The sequence below is a fragment of the Colius striatus genome, chromosome 1, assembly GCF_028858725.1.
Source record: "Colius striatus isolate bColStr4 chromosome 1, bColStr4.1.hap1, whole genome shotgun sequence".
Taxonomy (NCBI): domain Eukaryota; kingdom Metazoa; phylum Chordata; class Aves; order Coliiformes; family Coliidae; genus Colius; species Colius striatus.
In genome coordinates this window covers 155,107,560-155,133,506 of record NC_084759.1, presented here as the reverse complement: position 1 = coordinate 155,133,506, position 25,947 = coordinate 155,107,560, and the positions used below count along the sequence as shown (strand labels likewise).

The 25,947-nt window shown below is 37.8% G+C and overlaps 1 protein-coding gene across 1 annotated transcript in view; it reads left to right on the top strand.

Annotated features, from left to right (window-relative positions):
* UBN2 (ubinuclein 2) overlaps positions 1 to 25,947 on the top strand; it is a 54,420-nt gene that overhangs the window by 18,916 nt on the left and 9,557 nt on the right. The window contains exons 4-16 of the mRNA XM_062013752.1: positions 3,006 to 3,143; positions 3,307 to 3,419; positions 4,685 to 5,183; positions 8,559 to 8,629; positions 9,335 to 9,464; positions 10,723 to 10,841; positions 11,350 to 11,463; positions 12,780 to 12,923; positions 16,429 to 16,479; positions 17,818 to 17,860; positions 18,510 to 20,051; positions 23,999 to 24,245; positions 24,986 to 25,075. Of these exons, the coding sequence (XP_061869736.1) occupies positions 3,006 to 3,143; positions 3,307 to 3,419; positions 4,685 to 5,183; positions 8,559 to 8,629; positions 9,335 to 9,464; positions 10,723 to 10,841; positions 11,350 to 11,463; positions 12,780 to 12,923; positions 16,429 to 16,479; positions 17,818 to 17,860; positions 18,510 to 20,051; positions 23,999 to 24,245; positions 24,986 to 25,075 (3,301 nt within the window). The remainder of the gene's footprint in view (positions 1 to 3,005; positions 3,144 to 3,306; positions 3,420 to 4,684; positions 5,184 to 8,558; positions 8,630 to 9,334; positions 9,465 to 10,722; positions 10,842 to 11,349; positions 11,464 to 12,779; positions 12,924 to 16,428; positions 16,480 to 17,817; positions 17,861 to 18,509; positions 20,052 to 23,998; positions 24,246 to 24,985; positions 25,076 to 25,947) is intronic.

Genomic DNA, 25,947 nt, shown 5'->3' with positions numbered 1-25,947 from the left:
AAATTATATTGAGATTTTCTGCTCAATTAGAGCTCTGAAAGTAGTAAGCTTGCCTTGAAGGGGTCAGGGGGTTACATTGTGGTTTGCAGGCCCTAGTTTTAGGTAAGTTAAAAAGAAATATTGAGTTGCAAGTTATACCTTGCTCAGTAGGCTGAGGACAAACCAAATTTTGGCAGGGAAAACTAAGGAGAACTGAAAGTCTGAGTAATGTGATATTCCTCAGCAGAAGTTGTTGAAACCTCAACTGGTAAGTTACACACACGTGCACATTTTGCTGACCTCGTTTCCCTACTGTCTGTTAGGGGATAGTTTGTTCATCTGTATATTGAGCAAATCTGCCTTTCTGGTTGTCTTATTCCTATGTATCTGCACTACATAGCATGTTGATCTTTCTGATCATCTGCTGTGATTCATGGCTTCCTCACTGTGGACTGTCTTTAATCCTTACTTTTTCTTGTGTTCTCCAGAGTTTCCTTTACTGCTCTGCAGCCAAGGCTTTACTGTGTTTCCCTTTACTTGTTCTTTGCTTCTTACGATAACGATCCCGGCTTTGACCGTGTGCTTTCTCCTTCAAACTTGGCAACTACTATATTCTTCTGGTTTGATCCTATACTACTCCAGCCCCTCTAGTTCAGTTCACACCCTGTCAGCTCGAAAGGGAACTGTCTGCTCTGTCTATTAAGCACTGGGGATAATAATTTCTTTTCTTTCCCTTTCATCTTCCTTGTACGTAACGAAGCTGGTTCTGAGAGCTGTGGAAAAACATCAGATTTCTCTGAAATTCTTACCCAACCTCCACTCTCAAGTTTACTTTGCATCTTCTGCATTGTGTGATTGTCCTGGTCTCTTAAGATGAATGACAAGTCCACAACTAAGCCACTTTGCTTTCATTTTGTCCAATTAATAGATTCTCCTCCTTTCTTTTACTAGTCTTTCATATGATCTTAGACTATTTTATAGATCCTGTCACTACTTCTCCTTTTCCTTTTCTGTCTCTCTGTACTGCTTGTTAAGCCTTCCATTCCAGGAAGATAAAAGGTGATGACTCATGGAAATTTCTAACTACTTATTCAGGTCAAGTCCACATAGGTCTGTAGTTCAGGCTCTCTCACCAGCTTTCTTGTTGAAATACACATTCACTGTTACCTTCTCCTAGATAACTCTTCTTCTTGTCTTAATGCTTTTCATAGCCCAGACTTTTTGGTTCTTAAACCGTTTTATCTTCATCATATTTTGCATGATGTCTGGGGGAAATGAAACAAGCTGGTGGCTGACAGTCCACTTTGCACTGTGTGTGTTCCCTTTGTGTAGGTGATCTCAAGTCTTCAGTTAATGTAGTCGTAGTTAAAACTGCCTACTAATTTATTCAGCCTGTTGAATTCCGACTTAACAGATGTGCAGTGGAGGGCTTGCTGGTTCAAACTTCAAAGTAACAAACACATTGTTTCCTTCTCAAGTATCTTACTTAATTCTTAATCGTTTGGCTGCACTACCAAACGTTTATCGCTTGCAGCTGTAACTCAAAATAGACGTTTTTCCCTGCCAGACTGCATACTTCAGAGGTGTGTCAAAATCTTACCCTTTCTTTCAGAAGGGCAGAAATTGATTCTTTTTTACTGCACTGTTACTGTGTATTTCAGGTACTTTGGTAACACTTCATAGATACTGTAAATGCTTTGTCCTTATCTTCGTTTGCAGCTACAAGGCTCATGCATTATGCTTTTATGCTTCCAGACAGACTATAGCTTCAGAATTGTATTTGTTGCTGAAGTGCACTATCTTACAGTTTTTCAGTATTTGAAAACAAAGAATGCTAGTTGAGATGTGGAGTAGTTTGGGACAACCTTGTCCTTCTGCATAGTGATAACAGCATTGTCAAGATGACCCTCCCCCAGTTCTCTTGCAAACACTTCCAGGGCTTGCTTTGATACTTACACATAGAGCTAGAATGAATCTATTCATCCTCCCAGCCTTTTTGAGAGCTTGCTGTTGAAATATTTCCAAGAGATTTAACAGTTTTATGGTAATACGTGAGGAAGAATTGTCATTCTGAGGAGGCTGCTGGTCATGAAACAGGATTTGTGTTGTCTTCCACTAGACCACTTTTCCTAAATCTTTGGATTTCAATATGTTTTAGATACAGCTTTGTAATTCTAAGTTGGAAATTACTTCATAAATACCAAGTGCTTTTCAAAATAAAGGGTTTTTAAGAGTTTAAAACCTTTTGTGGTTTTAAAACTGTCTAAAGAGAATGAGAGTATTTCTGACTTAAAATGAACCCAATCCTGGCACTGTGGTATTTGTGTAAGATGCCATGTCGTATTCAACACCTGAAACTGGAAATAAGATAATACATACTGTGGCTAAGTTTGTAATGTTTGGGGTGGTATTTTTTTATTTTGGGTTTGGTTTGTCTGGGGTAGTTTTACAAAATTGATTTTCAACCAGTGATGTTGCTGGCGTGCTTGTAAGGCTGTTGTTGATGAAAAATAATTGATGATGTGCCTGCCTACTTCCTGGACAAAACCAACCTGTGAACTGTTCAGTAAAGTCACTTGTAAGCAGATGGTGTGTCATTGTTCACGTGATTTATGTATCATGAGACTTAACATCTAGCATAATGTAACGTGATCTCAGACACAGAATATTGGAGGGGGAAAAAGGTTCAAAAGCTTTTAGGCTTTTTGTCTTTCCTTCCTTGGAGGTTTTGAGGAGGGAAATGCCTGTGTGCCCATCCTCATGTCTTTAAGAAAGCAGTAGTTTTAAGGCTATAATCCCGTGTTTTCTTCTTAGAGGCATTGTTGTAAAAGTAGAAAAGTTATTCTGTAATATTAATGTTCTGTGCCTTGGTCAGTAAGTTTTCAATAGCTTTACTGTTCTATTTCTCTTCTAGCAAAGTGTTGTTTGTAATTGTATATAATTTTTCACGTATAGGGACTGGTAAATGAGCTATATTCAGTTTTATTCAGAAATGCTGATAAACTTATCTTCGTTTTCCTGCCTAGTATGATGAATTAGTTCCTGCATCCCTGACAACCAAATATGGAGGGTTTTATATCAACACTGGTACACTGCAGTTCCGCCAGGCATCTGACTCTGAGGATGACGACTTTGCAGAAGACAAAAAGCATAGGCCACCTAAAGTGAGTGATCTTAATTATGCTTTTTATACAGAACTTATAGCTAGGTGGATGTTGGGAAATACCTGATATGCCTAGAATGGCTCAGATGAAGAAGCTGAAAAGAAGAATGATGCAGTACTTTAGATTTTAAGAATCATTGTCCTTTATTTGATTTCTCCTCTAGATAGCAAAGTTAAAAGAAAGTGAAGATCGTGGGATGAAGAAGCGCAAACGGAAAGATGAAGGGACAGAAAAGGAGAAGAAGCCTCGGAAAATGAAAGTTCCTAAGCAATTGGGGTAGGTTTCTTTCTTTAAATGAATACTTGAATGGTATGTGAGGTTTGTTTGGTGTGCTGTAGCAGGATTATCACAGCTTTTTAGAATATTGCATTTTAAAATTACAATTAATAGCTAATAGATTTGGGGTTTGGAATTTATGTGGAGTTTTTTCATAAGGAAGTTCAACAAGCTGGGTTTTTTTTATCCCCCCCAGTTTTGAATAAGGAATAATAAAGCAAGATAAGACAAATTGCAGAAAAGAAACGTTCAGTCCATGAACAGCATTATCCATCACCATTCTGCCCAAAATTTTATATAGCACTAAGAATTGTGTCTTTTAATGAAAAATAATTTTCTTGCTATCCCTTCATTTCTAATCAGGAAAACCATCTTCTTGCTAACTCTGTGTGTGTTTTCCTGAATTCTGAAACTTACACGGAAAGATTAAGGTGATGGGCTTTTTAATTGGCTTCTAGAAAAACTGATGTTGAGTGAAAGTCTTATTATGAATATGTGCATTGGTATTGTAAATTTATTGATAATATTCTCCAAGGTGATGAATTGCCAGAACATGCTCAGTTTGAGTAGCATGTGGATGTTGAGCCTGCATCAGACATGCAGTCACTCAGACAGCTGACCAATGCCCAAGCAGCAATCCACACCTCCCTGCCAACTCCTCCTAGTTGATGTACTGGGAATTACGTCCTATGGTATAGAGTAGCCTTGTGGCTAGTTGGTGCTGTCTGAGCACTACTCAGCAATAACTAAGACACTCTATATTACCAACACTCTTTTCAGTGCAAATCCAAAACACAGCCTTGTACCAGCTGGTAGGAAGACAGTTGACTCATCCAAAACCAGAACAGTGTCAAAATTATTAGCAATGAAGAGACTGGGTTTTTCTAATGTATACAATGTGTCTAAACTTAAAGCCACTAGACACCATTCAGAAGCCTGAGAGGCAAAGTAAAGTGTTTTAGTAGCATAGGTCAGCCATGAGTTTAACAGCTGTGCCAACTTCTCCATAATTGAATCAAGAAAACAAAAGTAACTAACCTTTACCTTGTTTTTCTAAGTTTTGTACGCAATAAATCACCTGGAGAGCGTGAAAAAACATGACAGGCAAAGGTTTATGGTAGTTGATAGAACAGTCTGAAGATGGAAGCACCAAGTTTTTGCTTCCCTCTGAATTTTTAAGTGTACTTATCTCCTGGGTTTTGTTAAAGGTTACAAAGGCCTTACAAGTCCCATGCATTCTGATGAAGGATTTCTTTCCTCTGCAGAGTAATGGCCTTAAATTCACACAAGTCTGAAAAGAAGAAAAAGAAACTATATAAAGACTCACTCTCTCTGGCTGCCATGATCCGTAAATTTCAAAAGGAGAAGGAAGCCATGAGGAAGAAGGAATCTAGTCCAAAACCGCCAGTGACTGTTGTAACCTCTACCCCTAGTAAAATACCTTCCTCCTCTCTCAGTGCAGGAAATGATATCTCTGACTTGAATCTTAGGATCAGTGATCCTGTCCTCTCCATTTTTGGTAGCACAAATGAACGTGAGCTCCTGCAAGAAGATGAAAGTGCCCTGGAGATGCTGGGAGACATTGACTTTGACAAGTTGCTTGATGGCATTTCTGATGGCAGCCCGGTATCTGAGCTGTCAGGAGAAAATGGAAATGTCACTCAGGCAACCTACACCTCTCAGGTCATGACACCCAAGCAGGTGCCTGCCCTCCCAGAAGGTCTGCCTGTGCTACTTGAAAAGCGCATTGGAGACCTTCGAACAGTAAGTATGAGTTCACTGGTAAGGGATTGCATTGAAGAATCTTGAGAGAATGAGGAGGAGTAATTGGGACCTCAGTTGTCATCTTTCAATTGCTGGCTGAAAGTGTAAAAAAAATGTCAAATTGATCTTAAGGTCAACCTTAACGGCTGTATTGAGATGAAAATAAGCACAGAGATGATGCAGGTCAATTGTTAAAGTAGTGTTTATCTCACAGTAGAGACAACGTTTTCTACATCTTCTGTGTACAATACCTTGTACTGTTTGTTTTTTCCATAATGGAAATATCAGTGTTACTTTAAGCTGAATTATTATTTGGTGAAATGGATATGTGTCCTCTTATTTTGGAGGAGGGAACCTGAAATATGACTGCAGCTTACACCACAATGTCTTCATTTTATGACTTTGTTCCATAAATGCTAACTTGCCAGTTTAAAAAACAAAACCAAACAGCCCCAATAAAATCCCACCAAACACTGTCACCCAACTACAAACAAATAAAACACCCACAAAACTGTATATCTTCTTTTGGAAGGTTAGAATGGATTCTAAGCTTGTCTAAAATATTAAAGAAAAGTATTAAATCTGCAGGTTACAAACATCCTAATAGCTTATTGAAAGGGATCAGAGCTGTTAAAGTATTACATGCTCCCTTGTTTCAGTTGTCAATGTTATCTTAATTTGAGAATTTGATTGTCCAGATTCTAAGGTTAAAGGTTTTCCTTACTCAGAATAAAGTGCATCATTTCTACATTTCTGGGAAAAAAACCCCAGTAGCAGAGCTTGCTTTGCTACAAGTTAGAGTAATGATAAAACATAACATTTCTTCTACCTGTATGTAAACATCTTATAGTATTCTTGATCATTTTTAAATATACCAAGCTGAATACAGCCAAGGGGTTAAAATTTTCAAAGATGAGAGACTATTTTGTATGAATATTCAGGTTGATTTTGCTATGAATCAACAATAATCTTCTAGCAAAACTGTGAAGAACTGGATTAGGCCAAAAGTCAGGAAGCGTTAGTGGCCTGCTCCAAATTCCTGCTGCTTCACTGTATTACAAGCCCTACCCAGCTAGAAGAAAGCTTTCATTCAGTGACTGTTGGACAACCTAACTCTTCCATCTTCTGCTTTTGATAATGTCTTCTGGAAGTTTAGTGCTGTCTGAGCAGAGGAACTCTACTCATACTTGGAAGAAAAACTAGACTGTGACTTATAGATTGTACCTTCCTTACCTTCTACAAATTGCAGCCAACTGACATGTTATAAGTGGGGGAAGATATCTGATAAAGAGCAAGAAAAAAGAAATGGGTCTTGTCAAATAACTTAGCAGGCTTTTGAGTAGTCTTTAGTGCAAAGAAAGCGAAGAAGTTTACAAAGCTATATACAAAAGCCTGTGTTTCATGAGTGGAGTATGATATATCTGGATTTAGAAAAGGAAGAAAAAATAAAAATAGAAAGCCACTGACTAAACACAGTAAAAATTTCCTGACTTTCTTTTGTAGATTAATGTCCTCTAGTTCCTTAAATGGGCAGTTCTGAACTACTAGACAGAAGACAGTGTTGTACACAAGCAGAAAAGTAAAAAATGGCTTTTTATTTTGTGAAATTCTGTTAAGATAATCTGTCCGTCTGTGGGAGGAAAAACTGCTACAGTTCAGTGATAGTAGTGCAGTTTTGAATCTGTCACTGTTGCTGTCTTGAAAAGGCAGCAGCACTGTCCAGGTTGATAGTATAATGTTAAAATTGCCTTTTAAGGTCTAACTTGGACTAAAATGTCAAAGCATATCTTTCCTTCCAATTTATTTAAACCAGAAGATTATGAGAAGCCTTGTGCTAGTTATGCTTAAAAGTACCAGATTTAAGATACTCAAACGTTTATTTTTGGGATCCTCTCACCTGTAAATGTCTACAACCTTTCTAATACTTTTTTTTAAGCACGACAAAGACTTCAGTATTCTTAAGCAGGTAGCACTGTCCCCTCAGCAGCGGAATTTATGGTAGAAAGTAGTGAGCAGGATGCAGGAACTTCAACTGTGGTATCATGACTGAAGCAGTGAACCATCCATAAAATGTGGTACCTGGTGATTTCTGATAATGTCAGACTCCTGTTTTCCTATGCAGTGTAGAATTCACAATTCCAGAATATGTTTTCTTTCAGATTTAAATAGGTTAGCTACAAAAAGGAAGAACAGTAAGTATTCATAGTAATAAAGGATTTTTATCTAGTTAACAGTTGTATTTGAGCAATCTAGTCTAGTGGAAGGTTTCCCTGCCCATGGTGGGGGGGCACTGGAACTGGATCTTTAATGGTCCCTTCCAACACAAACTGTTCTGTGATTCTGTGTTGTCACAAGTCGCTTTTAAAGACAGAATTAGAGACTTTCAGTTTATTTCAATATTCAGCCTTGTAGCATATTGGCTGCCTCAAATATTTGTCAGTTGCTATAATGATACCACACTTGCCCCAGTGCCTAAGTACAGGATGGCAATAAGCCTCTAAAAATGGCAGGGGGGAAGCTCCTCTTGACTTCTGTAAATTTGCAGTGTGAATGGACACTAGAGCAAAGATCTTACTGATTTTAGTAGAATGGTGCAGGGAATTTTTTTCTCCTACAAGCTGTCATTGCTTGTGAAAATAAGAATCTAGGTGATAAGAACAAAGAGAAAGGGATTCGTCATAGGAATTCCTGTGAGGTCAGTAAAAACTTCTAATAAAAGGAATAAGTGGAGGAATAAGGCTGTCTTCCTTTTAATTTTTTTTCCCATCCCAAACAGACTCGGGAAAAGACAAAAGTATTAAAGAGATACAGTCTAAAGATGACAGGAATGCTGGACAGCATCGGAAAAGAGGGCTGAGGTATTTCTCTAGCATAAGTAATCCCATTGTAGACATTGCAATGAAGGACTGAGATGGATCTATGAGGCTGGGAAGTTGTAACTTGATGAGGCATGTAAGAGGTAGAAGAGTAGCCTTTTATAGACTAAGAGTAGAACTGTGTTGATACTGTTGCCTGCTTGACTTGCCAAGCAATGCTCTTCTTTTTAAAGCCAACAGAGGTAGCGGAATGTTGCTGGTGGTGAGATAATAAAACATCTCTACCTTTTTCTTCGTGGTTATTGCAAAGATGTGTGTGTTTAACATCAGTGATCCAGGCAGATTCTAAATAGAATACCCTAGAGCAAGGCATTTTTATTTCAGCGTAACAATCTTCATCTTTCTTCTAAACAGATGAGTATAATTTGGTTTAGTTTTTTCCAAATAATGCTGTTTACTGGAAAATAAGAATGATGCAACTGTAAAAGTAAATACATAAAGGTTATTGAGACAAAATGCTCTATGAACTCTTGGATACTCTTTGTTGCTGTATTTTCAGGCCGCCAAGATGTTTGATGAAGAAGGCAGGAAGAAGTTTTTCACGCAAGACATGAATAATATTCTGCTGGAGTAAGTGCTTATCTGTACAACCTTCCCTTTTTGGAAAGGGGGTGAAAGGAAAAGTACAGAAGAGGAAATATTATTGAGGTTGTTCCAACAAAGCCCTTAAAAGTCAATGAAGGTAGATCAGTCTAAGATAGTTATTAGCTAAAGAGATTTATATATGAATACAATTCCTGTCATGACTATCTGTCTGTCTTTATCCAGTGTAAAGTGTTTTGTAGTACCCTGTGTCCTTGACTTCATGTGTAAAATTCAACAAAACTGCCATTATTTCTTCCTGTCCCCCACTTTCATAACTCAAAATACCTTCAGCTTTTGTGAAGGAAAAGGCCAGCTCTTTTTTTACTCTGTAATCCTTCAACTAAGTGTTCTAATATAGAATGTTCTACGTTCATATTGTAAGAAACAAAAAGTAATCTCTAGAAGACTGTAGCAGTCAAAATTGTATCAAGATTGATGTGCAAATATTGGAGTAAACGAAATTTGAATAACAGTATTCAACATTGCTGAAGAAGTACATATATGAATGGTTTCTTCCCATTAATTAAGCTTCTTTTGTAAAAAAGTTTATCTGAAAATATCCCAAGCTGCTATTTTTAGTGTGCATAGCTAGAGTATGTTATGGATACAAAACTTCCTTAGGTTTTTGTTCAGTTGACGTCTTCATCTTGGAGTGCCTCGCTGATTGACTGTCTCTTGTTTGTCTGTCAGTATTGAGCTACAGTTACAGGAGATAAATCCTGCCATCCGCAATGGAGTGTATTCTCACCTTGAGGCTTTTGTGCCATGCAATAAGGACACACTGATAAAGCGTCTGAAGAAGTTACACCTCAATGTTCAGGTAATGACAGGGAGATTAGGTCTAGCATGAGTCAGTTAAGTCATAGTGGTGAGGACAGAGTGTAGGACAGTAGAACAACAGCCACACAGTCTCCAATAATGCTAAATGCTGTTAGGTGATCTTAAAAGCTTTTCTGTGTGTACCTGCTATTGTCATTACTTTAGGAACAAATATACCAAGGATTTTGGACCCTTAGAAAAGGAGATGTTTTCATCTTGCAAGCTGGGAACAGGGTACATACCAAAGTAGCAGACCTAGAAAGTCACAATAAATCATTATTACAGGCTAAGAAGAAAATTACTGTTACATTCACTTTTGTGTTGAGAAAAATGAAAAGCTAGATCAATAATAGATGACTCAGCCTGTACTGTTTGTGCAAATTTGCTTTTGTGGCTAGGTCTTACAAATGCCTTACATGCAATTTGCAGTTGCTTTACTCTTAAAGAATGTTTTTCTTTTGGATAAGAAAGTTAGCTGTGAGGTATCCTGACCCAGTTCTTCACAGGAAATCCAGGGCTAAATCTTTCAGGGGATCTGAGGATCAGGAATGCAAAGGTCTCAGAATTTGCTAAGAAAGCAAAGATATTCAAATGCAATTTCTAAGCAAGAAAGGTGAAATAGCATAGAATATTTTAGTTCTCCTCAGTAAGCAGTTGTTATTAAGAATAATATGTCAGAAGATGTACAAAGATAATTAAAAGTTATAGGGAAGCATATAGTATCTTGCTTTAATGATTGAAGCTCTGAATATTTGGAGACAATTCAGAATACATATTCCTCACCTTTTGAGGTACATAAATTATGTATAATAATAACATAATACATATATTTTGTTCATTGCCTAGCATGTTTTTATATCACAAAGTTTTTGAAGTGTTGAGATACTCATCGGTCAAGTCATCTTGCATTTTCCTCTCAGGTTTTCATCCCTTCCCTATTTTGATTAAAAAGCATTATTTATTGATGTCATGCCATAATGTTTTGGGATATTCGTGATAGGTCTCTTTGTGATTATCTTTCCTTGTTTCTGGTCTCAACTTAGATGAGTCATATGCAGAATTTCAAGTGTATACATTTCTCTGATTTTGTTGTACTTAACAGCATTCAAGTGCCGTGTAGGGAAATGGGTGTTGCAGTCAATAGCTAGTACTGGGAATATTTTCTCAGGAGCAACTGGGGAAGTAACTTTTGTGATACTGTTTGAAACCCTCTTTACATTGCATCTAAAAGGACTGCTTTGGTGTTTCTGTTTTCACAGGATGACCGCTTGAGAGAACCACTGCAAAAGCTGAAGCTGGCTGTCAGTAATGTCATGCCTGAACAGTTATGCAAGTATCAAGAGGACTGTCAGGCCCGCAGTCAAGCCAAGAATGCCAAGTAGGTATTTCTGCAGTCTCTGTGTGTCCATTTTAGAGGCCAGCTGGAAGATTGTCTCCCACATTGTTCAGACCCTGTGCATAGCAAAGGAAGAAGTTATTGTGAGAAGGGTGCTGGAGATTCTCCTCATATAGGAGGATAGTATATTTGGGTTCTTGATATACTTTGTCCTTTCTCATTGTAATAGTTTCCCTTATAGTTAAGTCATTCTAGACTTGGAGAAGCATTTCTTGATAAGCATCCTGCCGTTTCCCAGTAGAGGTATGACACGAAGCTTATAGCCAGCATCCCTTGATAGCATGCAGTATGGCCTCTTCCCTTGACTCTGACGACCTTGAAACACTGGGGAGGGGAAGTTGAACTGTTTACCATTTCAGGAAGGGTATAATGAGAATCTGAAGACAGATCTGTTTTTTAATATTTCCAACACCTAAAATGATACTTCTTTCTCAAGGAAACATGTTGTCTATGTTAATATGTATAAGGAAAACAATTGTTCTAATTGTAGGTTGCAAGCAGAAGATGAGCGAGAGAAAAATGGATCAGAGGAAGATGATGATGAGAAACCTGGAAAGAGAGTTGTGGGACCCAGAAAAAAGTTTCACTGGGACGACACAGTGAGGTGAGACAAGACTACCTTTTCCACCGAGAGTTTTCACAGACTTCATAAAGGGACCTCCAAGGGGATGTTAGGATATGGTAATGTTTAATAAATATTTGTTCTCAGAAGTACACCTCAGAAGTTTTGGAGAGTGGGGCTAAATAGAAAAACTAGAATGTTGCAATGATATAACACCTTTTTCTTTAACCCGAAAGGCAAGATCATCTTATGCCCAGCCCTTTTTCACTGCTAGTTTATTTTCTTTATCCAAATATGTGAGAATTTTCCTGGTCCTAGGACTTCAAGCTTCTTCAAGTACAGAACAGAGGCATTAAGCAGCAGAGGCATTACCTGCTTCCCACCATTCTAGGAACAGGTCACAAAACAGTGTCACTCAATGAGTAGTAAAGATTTCTGTCACATAGAGTAGACAACCAAAGTTGTCAATGCTGGTTTGGCAAGTCTACCAGACCTTGGACAAGCCAGCATCAAGAATGCATGACTCTTAACTTCTCCTGTCCTCTCGGAACACAAATTTGAAGTTATCCCTCAAGAGCGACACAGATTCATGTCTGAAATGATGAATTCTCACTGTTCTTAAAACAGATTTTACTATTACATAAAGATATTTACTATTACATACAGACTTTTAAACAACTAATAATGGGTAATTTCCCATGCAAGATCTGAGCTAACTTTAGTACAAGTATACATATTATTAAAAGCAGCTGTTGGATTTCTCACGATGAGTCTTTTCAGTGTGTTAAAACAACAGGGAAAGACGCTTCATGGAATATATACAACCAGTATAGCTTGGACTGATCTGTACAGAGATGTTTAGATCTGTTACTGTTTTCATTCAAGAGACTCTGAAAGGCCAATGTTACTTAACTGAGTGCACTTTTTTGTTTTTAAGGACAGTAAAAGACAGGATCTTCTGTTGAAACATTAAGCATAGAATGTATTTCACTTGCTTTCAAGCATGCTCCCATCACAAGTGAGGTAGAGGTCACTGGGCAAAGTGAGAGATGTTTCAACTGCAAGGAAACCATAAAGAAAATATAAAACTAATTGCAAAATGATAGTAAGGATCAAAAAAAGAGAGCCATATGGTCTGTTGGAAATGGAGAACTGACAGTGGCAGATCATACCAGTTGTAGTAGCAAACTTGTGTAGTGGCGAACTTCCAAAAAACTGCAATTGGAATGGAGCTCTTCTGCAATTGGCAAGGGACAACAGCTGTTTAGCATCAGTATTTCAATTTCTCAGCCTTTTTCTGCTGAGCTTTTTTAAAAGGTTGTTTCTTTCAGTGTATTTGGTGTGTTTTCTTTCTGCAGGTCTCTATTGTGTAATCTTGTCAAGATCAAGCTGGGATGCTATGAGCTAGAGCCAAATAGAAGTCAATCTGCTGAAGATTACCTCAAAACCTTTATGGAAACAGAAGTGAAACCACTTTGGCCTAAAGGCTGGATGCAGGCAAGGTAAGATACCTGCTTTATATGTCTACACATTTTGTTGTCAACTATTTATTGGATCTTACTTTTTGTCATAGATTTAACTCAGCCATGTACTATTAATACTGGTATGTCAGTGGAACTGGGATATTTTAGAAGAATGAATGCTTTTCAGAAGATAATTTTCAGTCTTGTTTGCAAGCCTGAGAGCTAAATACCCCCCTGTTTTCCTTGGAGAACTATTTGCTTTTGTCATCTGCTGGAGACCGAGTTTACTGAAGTTTATAACACAGTGTGTGATCCTTAATTTGAAGGGAAAGTATGAGGCTGGGGTAATTGCTTGGGAAGACCATTCTGTGATACAGAAAGTGATAGTGATATAGAGAGGAGTTTTGCCTATATGTTGTAAGCAATTTGATAATGCATTGAGACTTAGACTTGAAAATTATATGCCGGAGTTTCAACAGCAGAGTTCACAAAACACTTTGTGCTCTTGATTACCTGTATGCAATTAGGATGGTCTGTGTTGCTGCAGTTAAAATACACTGGTTTCTTGAGGAAAACTTATAGCTGCTTCCTACTGACTTGGGAGAGAACAACCCACACGAAGAAATAAATAAAGTCAGAGCAATAATTGTGAAATACAAGTCTGACGAAGTTTTCAAACCCTCTGAAGTGGGAGGAGAGAAGCAAATACAGATCACATGAGTTCATTCCTTCTGTAGCACCCACTGCAGAAGACAATTTCCCATCAAGTCTTGACCTAGCTGTAACAGCTGAATGATACAACAATACTAATAATTTTGCTCGAGTACATTGATTGTAGATTAATCAAATCTGTATCAAACTGTAAAAATAACTATACTGAGATATTTCCTAGAGTAGTTGATATAGAAAATGAGGGTGTAGTAAGATACTTGTGAAGTAGTAATGAGAGGAACAAATGAAGTTTTACAGAGGGGTTGTTCAGTCTCCTTCCTTGGAGGTCTTCAAGACCCGCCTGGACATGTTCTTATGCAACATGATCTAGGTGAACCTACTTTTGTAGGGGAGTTGGAGTAGATGATCTCTAAAGGTCTCTTCCAATGCCTACCATTCTATAATTCTATGATTTGTGACATACAGCTGACATTTCTGTTCAAGTATCTAGTTTTCTCAAATGAAGAATCCCAGTCTAGCTTAAGAAACCGATATGGAGACCACTGATGATAGTGGTGAAATAGTCAAGGGATAGTATGAGGTCATTCAAGAATATGAGTGAAACGTTGAAATTTTGTGTTTGGAAGCTGTACAGTGTATATAATTCTCTCCTTTCCATATGACAAAAGTGCTGAAAACGTCAAGCTTTTAAACTATCTGTAAAAGAGGTTTCAACAGAAAAAGACAAAAACCAACCAAAGAAAAACCCACAAATAAAAACCAAAACCAATACACATACCACCACCCTGCCCTCCACAAAAACAACCCAAAAGCCAACCAAAGCCTAAGAGCTGCCTTATGATAACTTTCTGTTGACTAGCAACATTTACCAACTGGCCAGTTCTGGCACCATAATAACTTACAAAACATCCTATATTTCTGGAGAGGTGCTTCCCTGCTTTGTTGATGAAGTGAGGTATCATAATTTGTATGCAAATGGTTATGCAGGGAAAGAGGAAAAGCAAGTATTTCATGGACTCTGACAGTGATAACTCCTAATAGAACATATCATTCATATGCTGGATGCTCATGTTGTTAGGGTATTAGGGTGGGGATTATCATGTTGAAGGCTTATCATGTTTTACTTTTCTAAGTGAGAAGGAGCTATGTAAACTGGAAAAAAAAAATGAGGCATTAATGTTAAAAATGCCTTACTGACTGTATTTTGTAAGAAATTCTTACTAATAAGAGTAGGTCTATGGTACCAGAACTTTGTAGGTTCAGCACAGAGGTAAAATTTCTTGCTCTGTGCTGGTTAACTGTATTTCATGTCCCATGTAGTTTAGTTACAAAGCATGAGTAAATATACTGGTCATAATTTGAAATTAACTTTTAATTCATTTGTCTGAGTATCACAACTACCTTTGTCATGTGAGTTTTCTATATGTGTAACTTCCATACTCTGTCCCAGGGATTTGGAGAAATATTATTGTCCTAAATGATCCCAAGGCCTCTTTCAAAGAATTTAATCCATGTTTTGTTGAACTGAGTTGCCTATTTTTTCCATGTATGTATGGAAAAAGCCTGCAACCTGGATATGTATATGTCCAGAAAAGAAGTGTAAGGAGCAAGAAATCTGTTTCCTTTATTTCAGAGTTTCAGCATTTTTGGAGGTGGTCATGTGACTAGGCTTGCAACACATTTATTTTGCGCTGGTCAAACAGCACACTTGACTTGAAGTCATAATCAGAGAGAAACAATCTAATACTGATCTCTCATCAACTTTTACATCTCAGTATGTGTTTGAAATGGAGGGATTTTGTGTCAGGAGGTTGGAACATCCCTTTTTTCTATAGTAGCTAGCAACAGGACAAGGGGTAATGGGATGAAGCTGGAACACAAAAAATTCCACTTAAACATAAGAAAAAACTATTTCACTGTGAGTGTGATGGAGCAGTGGAACAGGCTGCCCAGAGGGGTTGTGCAGTCTCCTTCTTTGGAGATCTTCAAGACCCACCTGGACATGTTCCTATGCAACCTGATCTAGGTGAACCTGCTTCTGCAGGGGGATTGGACTAGATAATCTCTAAAGGTCCCTTCCAACCGCTAACATTCTATGATTCTATGATTATTTTCCATGCATGTTCTTGTTTTTGGACATATACTACACTGTCCTTTCTTTGTACTATACCTTTGATTTCTTTTCCTATAGTAGTTAGACTTTTGTCTTGCAACTTTAAGGATAATTCTACAAATAATTGGGGCCTGGGATTAATTCTGGATTTTCATTCCCAAATGAAAAAGATGGAGTAGGCAAAGCACGAGGAAGGAGGTGGGAGTGAAATACTCTGGAGAAGCTGGATAGGTCAGACAGTGCCACAGTAACCTTCTGATAAGGAGCGTTCACTTTGCTCCATGATGTTCTTTACAGGCATTTTATAGTCTCATGAGGAACAATGTAATACAGATTTGGGGGTTAGTATGGTGAAGTAAATGTGAAAATAGAGCTGAAAGTGGAATCTGAGAAGTAAGGCAGAACTGTAGTGAGAGGATGTAAATGTTTTCTTACCACATGACATGAGATTTGTGGATACTTGGATTTTTCATAACACATCCTGTAAAGCTGCAATAGTTATCAGTGGTGAAAAGCTCCTGTTTAGACAGCTGTTCATGATGTGGTCAGTGATGGCAGTGATGTAGGAAAATCTTGTCTGTTCTAGTTTGCCTACCTGGCAGCAGGGAATGGGACTAAGTTTTCATTGTCTGTTTACAGCTACATTTGGGTAGCAAGTTGTAGGATAGACAAAAAATTCAAAGAGTACTTGTGTATTTGGTCATATGTTGGTCATCCCTGTACAATCACCTTGTGTTTCTTTTCTTGCCACTCTTCTAGGATGCTTTTTAAAGAAAGCCGAAGTGTTCACAATCACCTCACTTCTGCTCCGTAAGTATAATATTGACAACTTACTAGAGTCTTTAGGTTGTCCATATCATCTTTTGTCGTCTTCATGCCGATTCTTGTGGACAGAGGGGAGGAAAGGGAGATACTTGGGGATTTGTTTGAATGTACCTTACAATGTTAATATTTCTTATTTTTTTAATTTAGACTCATAACTGAAAGGTTCTTGTGGCATTATATTTTAACTCGGCTATGGAGTGGCTAGATAAGTGGATATTCATTCTTGGATTAATGCCTTTTACTCAAAGTATTTCAAAGCACTATACACTACTTAAATTTTGCTGTGCAGCACATTAAATTAGATGGCAGTACTTCCTGCTCTTTTCCTCATAAATATCTCTAAGCAGAGAAGACTATGTATCTTACTGGAATTTTACCACCTTAAGAGCTGCCTGCCTTCAGACAGAACTCAAATAAACAATTATGACTTTGAATAACACCCAACCCTTGTGATAAGTATGATTAACATAGGATATTTTTCTACGTGATAGCAAAACTGAGTCATAGTCCACCTACAATGAGGACTTTTTTGAAACCAGGAATATTCCTATTTGTTTAGTGAATGAGAATAAATGACCTAGAAGATGTAAATCAAATCTGTTGATGCTCTTGAAGAAATAGAAATGAGAAAAGAAAGTGTGAAATGCTTAACTTCTAAGTTGAAGCTGATGATTAGCAATCCTTAATACTGTCCTTGCCTGCATAACTGTGGTTGGTGCTGTGATGTTCACTCCCACTGCAAAAGAACCTGGAAGTTTGTTAAATGGCTTCTTGCAAGAAACAGAAGTTATATCTAACTGTTTCACAGCCAGAAAGCAAAACACTTTCTTTTGTGTGGGGGAGTATGGACATGGACTGGTTTTATGTGATTTGAAATAGAAACAAGAACAAGAAGTATATTCCTCACTGGCAAAAACATCAGTGTAAAGTGAAATTATGTAGTTATTAGAGATTACTTGTTTAGACAAAGCTCTGCAAAGCAGACAAATTCCTAAGATTATAAAAGGCTGAAATGCCTTAATATTTTGAAGTGTCTTCAAATCAGAGAAGCAGAAAATAGCTCTTGATACATCAGGTTATATCAGCAATTCAGTGAATTTTGCATCTAATTTACTTAGAGATATATGACAGGAAAAAAAGAACAAGTGTGCTTGTTCTCCTCACCTCCTATATTTTAACCTATTTTCTGTTTCAAAGAAGTTTTGTTATTAAAGCTGGACTCTAGTAGTCATCCTTCTATTTTAGTGGGACATAATCAAGGTAACAGTTTAAATTACTTGTTTTTCGTTTGTCTTATACGTATGTATATCCTCTCTGTTTTAGGGCAAAGAAGAAGGTGATTCTGGCACCTAAAGCCAAAGTGAAGGTAAATACCTATTTTGATATCTGATTTCTATATGAGCATTTGGTACAATCTGTTTCCTGCATCTGACACTGAAAAAAATTGTTTCAAAAGAGTTCCACCAGGAAGCGCTATAAGAGCTGATTCAGTTGATGGTGTATTATTCTAAAGAAAGTAGTATGAAAGACTTCTGTACAACCTTGCAGTCAATTTTTTGAAAACTAATATGGCTTAAAGTTACAAAGAGATACTTGTTCCAGTAAACTTTCCCTTTTTTTTTTTTAATGTGTGCTTTGTGTTTATTTTCAGTTTGTGTTAAACTTGGCATTGAAAAAATATGTGGTTGGGACAATAGTGTAGTAAGTTAATAGAGATTCTGATTAGGCATGACTAGGTCAGTAGGAGTTTTACCTGGTGACCAGATAAGCTACTCTCTTCTACAGAGCATTGCTTATTCTTAACTGTATGGGGCACTTTTAGCAATGTGGAGAAACAGCACTAGGTTTTTAAATACAGATATTAAATTCTCACACAGGACTTAATCTGAAAATTTGAATAGTAGATCTTCTGTTCCTCAGAATGTACAGAATAATAGTATTGCACTAAAGAAGATTTTATGTCTACTCCAGAAAGGTTATTAAACCTTTTTTTTTTCTTATCTCTTGATTCTCAGGACTCAAGTCCAAAGAAAGAACAGAAAACCTGCATGTCTTCAGTCAATTCGAGTTGTGCTACTGTCCTGAGCTCCAGCACACCTGTCTGTACCCTAGCCAGCTCCAGCTGCACACCAGCTCCAGAGACGATCTGCTTGGATGACTCACTGGATGAAGACCTCTCTTTCCACCCACCGTCACTAGACTCTATTTCTGATGCTCTGGCAGTTATCAATAATGGTGCCAAGGGATCACCTCTTGGGTCCACCATAGACACACCAACATCCAGACCTCGCCCTGGGCTGAGGGAAGAGAAACTAGCGAGCATTATGAGTAAGTTGCCCCTGGCAACTTCAAAGAAAGTAGAGCCCACTCAAACGCCCCATTCATCAAGTCTTATTGCTGGTCACACAGGGCCACTACCAAAGAAACCCCAGGACCTAGTTCACACTGGTATCTCTTCAGGCCTTATTGCTGGATCTTCAATTCAAAATCCTAAGGTTTCCTTAGAGCCTTTGCCAGCCAAACTACTTCAGCAAGGACTACAGAGGTCAAGTCAGATCCAAGCTGCTTCCTCTTCTTCGCAGACTCATGTTTCTTCCTCTAAGACCCAAGCAGCTATTTCCACCTCTTCTCAAAGAACCAAGGATGCTAATATCCTGGTATCATCTTCTGAGGCACAAGGTGGTTCTTCCTCAGCATCACAAGTGACAAAGGTGCACCAGCATTCAGCTGTACAGCAGAAATATGTATCTCCCTTACAAGCAACTATTAGTAAATCACAGACCAATCCAGTGGTAAAATTGAGTAGTAATCCCAAACTGTCTTGCTCATCACCAGTCATCAAAGCTCAAGATAAGCCTGTAGTATATCGCCTGCCTTTGTCGAATCCTTCATCCGGAAGTGGCTCTCAACAAGTGTCTCACCCACTGGTTTCTCGGACAACATCCAGCACCTCTACCTCTAGTAACTATTTAGCCAAGGCTATGGTGTCACAAGTTTCTTCCCAGGGTTTCAAGCCCCCCTTCTCCATGGCTGCCTCTCCCAAACCTGCTGCCTCTCCCAAGCCCACTGCATCTAAGCCCTCTGTGACACCCAAGCCCAATGCATCACCTAAATTCTCATCCAAGTCCACCTCATCCCCTAGGCCTGCAACAACACCCAGTTCTTCCAGTTCAAGTGCACTAGTTTCCCAGAGTAGTCACTCCAGCAACAACCCCCTTCATAAACAGACCAGTGGTGTAAATATCAGCAGGCAGTCTCCCACAATGAATTTGCTGCCCTCTAATCGCACCTCAGGCCTTCAGCCTGCAAAGAACCCTCAGGCTTCTTCAAAATTGCCCAACTCTTCTCCTACTGGACCTGTTGGTAAAAGTAATTTGGGTGGAGTTGGAATGAATGTACCTGCCAGCAGAGGCAGTAACCTTAACTCAAGTGGAGCTAGTAGGACTAGTCTGTCTGGGGGAGCAGGAAGTGGAACACAGGGTGCTACTAAACAATTGTCAACTCCACACAGACCATCTTCTGCCTCAGGGTCTCCAGTTGTCGCAGCCAGTGTGCAGGTACGCATCTAACAACATTACATTTAAACCTTACATTACTGTTTATCACAGTTGTTGTGTAAACATTCTTTCTTGCAATATCTGGGTTTGAAAATGCGTCATAAATTTGATGTTTATATTTCACTAAGCATAAAGGCTAATAGTAACGAAACTATTTTGCACTGGCAAATAGGTATTTCAGCCTGATGAGAAATGCAAGAATCAGTGTGGAACAAATCCTCACTGTAAAACGTTGGTTGGGTTTATACTGTGGAACAGAATTCACTTTTGTTTTTCCTTTTCTAGCAATTTAAAAGCTAAAAAGAAAAAGCTTTGTGTTGCCATATTTTCGGGGGGATGTGGTTTTTTTGTTGTATTATTGGATCTGTGTATTCTTGCATATTTGTTTTTTTGTAATGATGGTGGTAGTATGAAAAGGTGTCTTGCTGTATTTGTTGCCAAGCTTCATAATTAGCTTGTAAAACTGGAGCCCAGTTGCTTGTGGTTTGAGTATAGAGCGAGACTTGTCTTTAAAAATTAATGCTTGTAAGGGCTTTTGGTATTTGTGATTAAATATGTATTTGTAGTATCTAGTCAAACTTAATGAGACACTTCATTTATATAAAGAGATGCTAGAAATTGTTTGAGAGACTACTTATGCAGAACTTAATAGCTGGAGATAAAACAAGTCATACAAAAAACCCCTTTGAAAATACTGTTGTTCTAAAACCTATGAAAACCTATTACTTACCCAGAAGACAAGCTGCTTTCACAAGTTGTGTGTTCTTACTGGGAATGATTGAATTACTGAGGTGATTTGAGGTTTTCCTCTGTGTCTCTATTGCTGTCTGTCCTGAAGTCTTCACTACTTAAGAATGTTGCTGTAAATCAGAGTCTTAGTGTACAGCAAATGGAAAAGCTTTGTATTTTTCTGAACGATGTACATAGCTGTTGCATGGTAGTGCTGTATACTCAACTTTTAGCAATGGTTTATAATATTTGTAGCTTGCCATCAAATTTTTTCTTAATACAGTTAAATAACAGGAGGAAGATGACTTTTACAAGGCATTTCAATGGTCTTTCATCTTGCTGTACTTTAAACCTGTAAATGTAAAGAAATGTCTGGCAGACTTTGACACAGGTTTCTCATTTTGGCTACTTTGAATGAAAAAAACCCACAACTCAAATGCTGTGTAAGGGCCACTGAGGTACTGCACAGGGCCTAGAGAAGAGCTGAGTCAGATACAGTGCAGTTTGGTTACTCTGAAAGGTGCCTGGAGGCAAAAAAAGCTACAGTGAATGGATTGGGAACAGAGTTGTTTCTTCCTGATGCCATCAACAGAACCCAGTGACTACAATTGCTGTGATATAGAAGAAAATGTGAAATGAATGTGATAGTGCTTAAAGGTGACAGATGAGGGAAATAAGTAGTATGTATTGGATGATGAGATGAATTCTGGCAAACCTTTCTGTAGCTAAAGGCAAGTATGTTTTTATTTTTTTAAGAAGCACTGATCATCTGAGGAATGAAATGCATTTTGGCATACAGTAGAGGGTTGAAAGGGATGTTGTGGATAACTGAGTAACATGAATGCACAAGGTGTGTTGGTATATAGAAGGGGAAAATCAACTAGAGGTACTGAGCAGCATGTGGTATCATTAAAATAATTATTATGACTTCACATGTGGGGTTTTTGACACTTCAGGAGTTACTTTAACCTAGAAATGATTCAGAAGAATGATGCAAGGAAGATAAACAATGGAGTAAAGCTGTTGTTAATATGCAGACTGAGGCTTAGTCAGTGCAGTATTTTCAAGAGAAGATTACAATCAAATTATCTCCCAAGTCCAAGAACACTGAAGGGGAAGAGTAGTAATATAACATGAATCTTTATTTAGCCTTAAAGATCTAATGACTGGCTGCTGAACTTAATTCCACAGTAGTTATTAGGTACAACGTACTAAGGAGTTAAGTCACCTCTTTTAAAACTTTGCATATTACTGAAAGTGAATCTCCTTGCCATTAAGGGTTTAGAAATTTAATTCCTATCTGAGATGCTGTTAGTCAGTCAGTAGATGAGTGATACCTGAGTTGCTCATTAGAATATCCTGATCTACTTACATTGAAGATCAGACTAGGTGACTTCATGCAATAATGAAGATGTTCCTAACCAGCAAGAGTTTCCAAGTATTTCCCTCCTTTCTCCTTTTGATTGACACAGTCACCTACCAGAATATAAGCCTACTCTTGCTGTAGTTCTGTGGAAATTTTACTCTTAAGATACAACTTAAGAACACAAAGCCAAAGTCATATCAAATTCAGTAGTTATCAAATGTGATTTCCTTAAAAAGCTCTACGTAGCGTCAGTACTCTTAAGCAGAATCTGTCTTAGACTTTTAAGGTTCATAATGACTCAGATTTGTGTGAGCAGGATGAAACACTTTATGAAGTGCTGTCATGGGCGAGAAATAGAAATATCTGAACTACAACTTGTTTAAGGGCATTTTCTGTAGATCTTTCCATCGTTGAAGTTCTCCTTTTTGAGAGAGTAAGCAAGATATTGGCATGGCATGTTACAAAGCTTTTTTCTGTTTTCAGATGTTTTACAAATCTACAGTTGCAACGGATTACTGTATGGTTTTAATTTTGTTGCACAGTGAAGATTACATAGACAGTGAGCAGTTGTAATTTTTTGTACATAGGCTTATTGTGAAATTTAAAGGCAGAAGAGAATAATGTATGTTGAAGTTTTTTTATCCATTTTTTTGCAACTTGTGGGATAGAGTATGTCTTAGAAGCTGTCATTCCGAAAGTGACCAATACAAGTACTCATTTGTGGTTGTTTACACTTACAGGGTTACTGTTTGAACATTTTGTGCTTCCTCATTAGCAGCAACTAACTTCTCTTTAGCTGCCTTTATCTGAACACCTTAAAACCAAAACTGGTAATAGAAACTTTGTCCCTGCTAGTTTTCATCACTTAGATTTTCTGCAAGTTGATGTTACTAAACACAAGGAGATTTCATTTTCGTTTTAAGCTCCCATGTTTATTAAAATTATTCTAAGTTTTGGTTTTAGTTCAGGCTTACTTGTATAAATGCACAGGTTTGAAGTCCTCTTCAGTGAGAGTCTCTTTATCTCAAACATCTGAACTATCTGAGCTTGAGTCTGACCCAAAATGCTTTCCATACTGTTTTGTAGTAAATCGTTAGAGAATTTGAACATTAGCATATAAAATTATTGCATGTATAGTAAAGGAAAGATTGTTAAACAAGAATGAGCTAATGCTAGAGGAATTAATGTGATTAGGGAGCTGTTGTAGGTAAAGTGTTCTGGCTAATCTTGCATTTTTGTTTCTATGGCAAATTTAACGTCATTGTGGTATATGTAGAGATAGTTTCCTTTTGTCTTTTGCTTTGACACGTGGATATGCACCTATGCATACATAAGTATGTCTGCATCCTGGTAATGTGACTTCTGACAGAGTGTGGGGGTTCTTCTGCAAGAACCTTAATTTTCAAAAATCATTGCTTCTTAAGCAACCTTTTTAGAAATAAAGTTAATGTTTTGTTAAGTCGCAGATTTGGAGAGGAGAGATTAATACTGTGATTCCAAAGAACTTCAGATACATATCTTATAACTTCCTATCATTAATCTAATAGAAGATGTATCATTAGACTTTGTATACTCAGTGCATAATTATAAAGGAAATAGAGGAAATTACCTGCAAGGCTGATGAGAAAAACATGAGATGAATTATACTGTTACATCTGAGTATGAGATAGAATTCTACTTGCTTAGCAGATGAGCAGTGGGAAGACCTCCTAGGTAGATAAGTGGATGTTTATTAATAGTTTAGTACACTTCTAAATAGGGCCATACTTAAGAGTAAATAGTTGATTCTTAACTCTTTAAAGAACACAATTAAAAACTTTAAAATCTTGAAGTACTCTTTTTCTTTGTACAGTCAACAGCAGGAGCGTCGTTACTGGCTAACGCCTCACCTCTGACTCTCATGGCATCACCCCTGTCTGTAACCAGTCAGAACGTGACGTCTGCACCATTAACTCCTTTCGGGATGCTGGGTGGCCTTGTTCCTGTGACCGTGCCCTTCCAGTTTCCCTTGGAGCTGCTTGGATTTGGGACGGACACGGCTGGAGTGACAACCACCTCGGGATCTACCTCAGCGGCTTTCCACCACAGCCTAACTCAGAGTGAGTGGAATTAGTTACCACACTGTGCTATAAGGGAAGATCCATCCTGAAAATGGAAATTAAGAAGGGATGCAACGTAGTTCGGAGAGGCTCAAATTTGGTTCATGAAAATCTCTGCAGGAGAGTAAATGTGACTTTTTCACTGGTAGAATTTGATGTGATTATCCAAATGTTATGAGTGACCTTGAAGCTTAACTTCATTGATATGTTCACAGTTTGTATTTAGTTGGGTTCACTCTTAATCCCTTATTTTTAGAAAGGGAATATAACTTAAAAGTCTCTAAATGTCACAGGACAAATAAGACCCTTAATACAGCCGTGATTCCTCAAAATATCCTTATCTTGGTAGTCTCAGATGTCAAATGTGATACTTCTTTTATGAGAAGGTAACAACCAAGACAACATTTACTTTTTTTCTGATTGCTTAAAAAGAATTTCTTAAGGTTTTATCCTATATAAGTTTTTGATGTTTCTGCCAAAGGAAATGATATGAAGAGTTACGTCTCAATAGCAAGGCATCGTCTTTGTTCTGACTTTAGATTAACTGTATCTTAATAGGTGTGTTTCTTTTGACTTATTTGAGCCATCAGGGTTGCTATTGTTGTGTTTTTGTTCAGAAATCTTGTAAATTAGCATGCTAATCTAGCTACACTATAAAAACAAACCCTTTGAATTTCATAAAAGCTGCCTCTGTCCGTAAGATTTATTTTTCATCTTTGTTCTCCTTTTTTTTCCCCCAGACTTACTGAAGGGTTTACAGCCAGGTGCTCAGCACGCAGCAACGCTGTCTCACTCACCTCTGCCTGCTCACTTGCAGCAAGCTTACACAGGTAAAGGTATTTTTCTTCTGACTTAGCTTAAAAATAAGTAATATTTCTTCCCGAGACTGAATTAAAATGTATTCCAGAACAGAAACTAGTTTAGAGAAGACAACACAGGGATAAGCTTCTGTAGCAGTATTTTTTGGAACAGGAACAACTTTTTTTTTTTCTACTTGTCATAAATGTCAGGAACAAAAAAAGTCATTAAAAAATCAGTAATACTGTATTGTACATGTTGGTTTCTAGAACTTCTACAAATTCAATTAGTAGGGAAATAGTATACTATTACTGGAAGCTAACATGATTGTTTTTAGGCTGCATAAAATCCATGTTGTTGAGATTGGTTTTTTTCCACTCAATTTTAATTTCTCCTTGGAGAAGAAACTGACTTTCCAACTAGAAGCTTCTTCATGTTTCTTGTAAGAGTGTATACATGTGTGAACAGTGTGTGGTTTCCTTATGGGAAGATCTGCCTTCCCTGGGAATTTTATCCTTAGAGTTGCATATTTTGATTGATAAGAAAAGCTCAAAGTGGAGCTTTTTTCCTTTTTCTGTTTGTAAGGCTTAGAGATGAAAAACTTATCCTAAAGTAATCCTTTCTAAGAAAGGACAATTTAGAGTGTACTCCTTTCTTTGCCAACTCTAGGGTTTGGGATGGGTTTGTTTTTTTGCCAGGGGAAGGAACAGCAAGGGTGGCAGGGGCTTGATGGGGGTTCTTCATCCTATTCTAAGAATCCTCAGCACCAAAAAGCTGTGCGATATTGCTCTAAGAGACTGTGAAAACAAATCAATTGGCTATATTTTGTACGACCTTAATTTTTGTCACAATGAGTGCCATGCATTGAATACTAAAAATGCTTTATTTATTACTAAAACTTTAT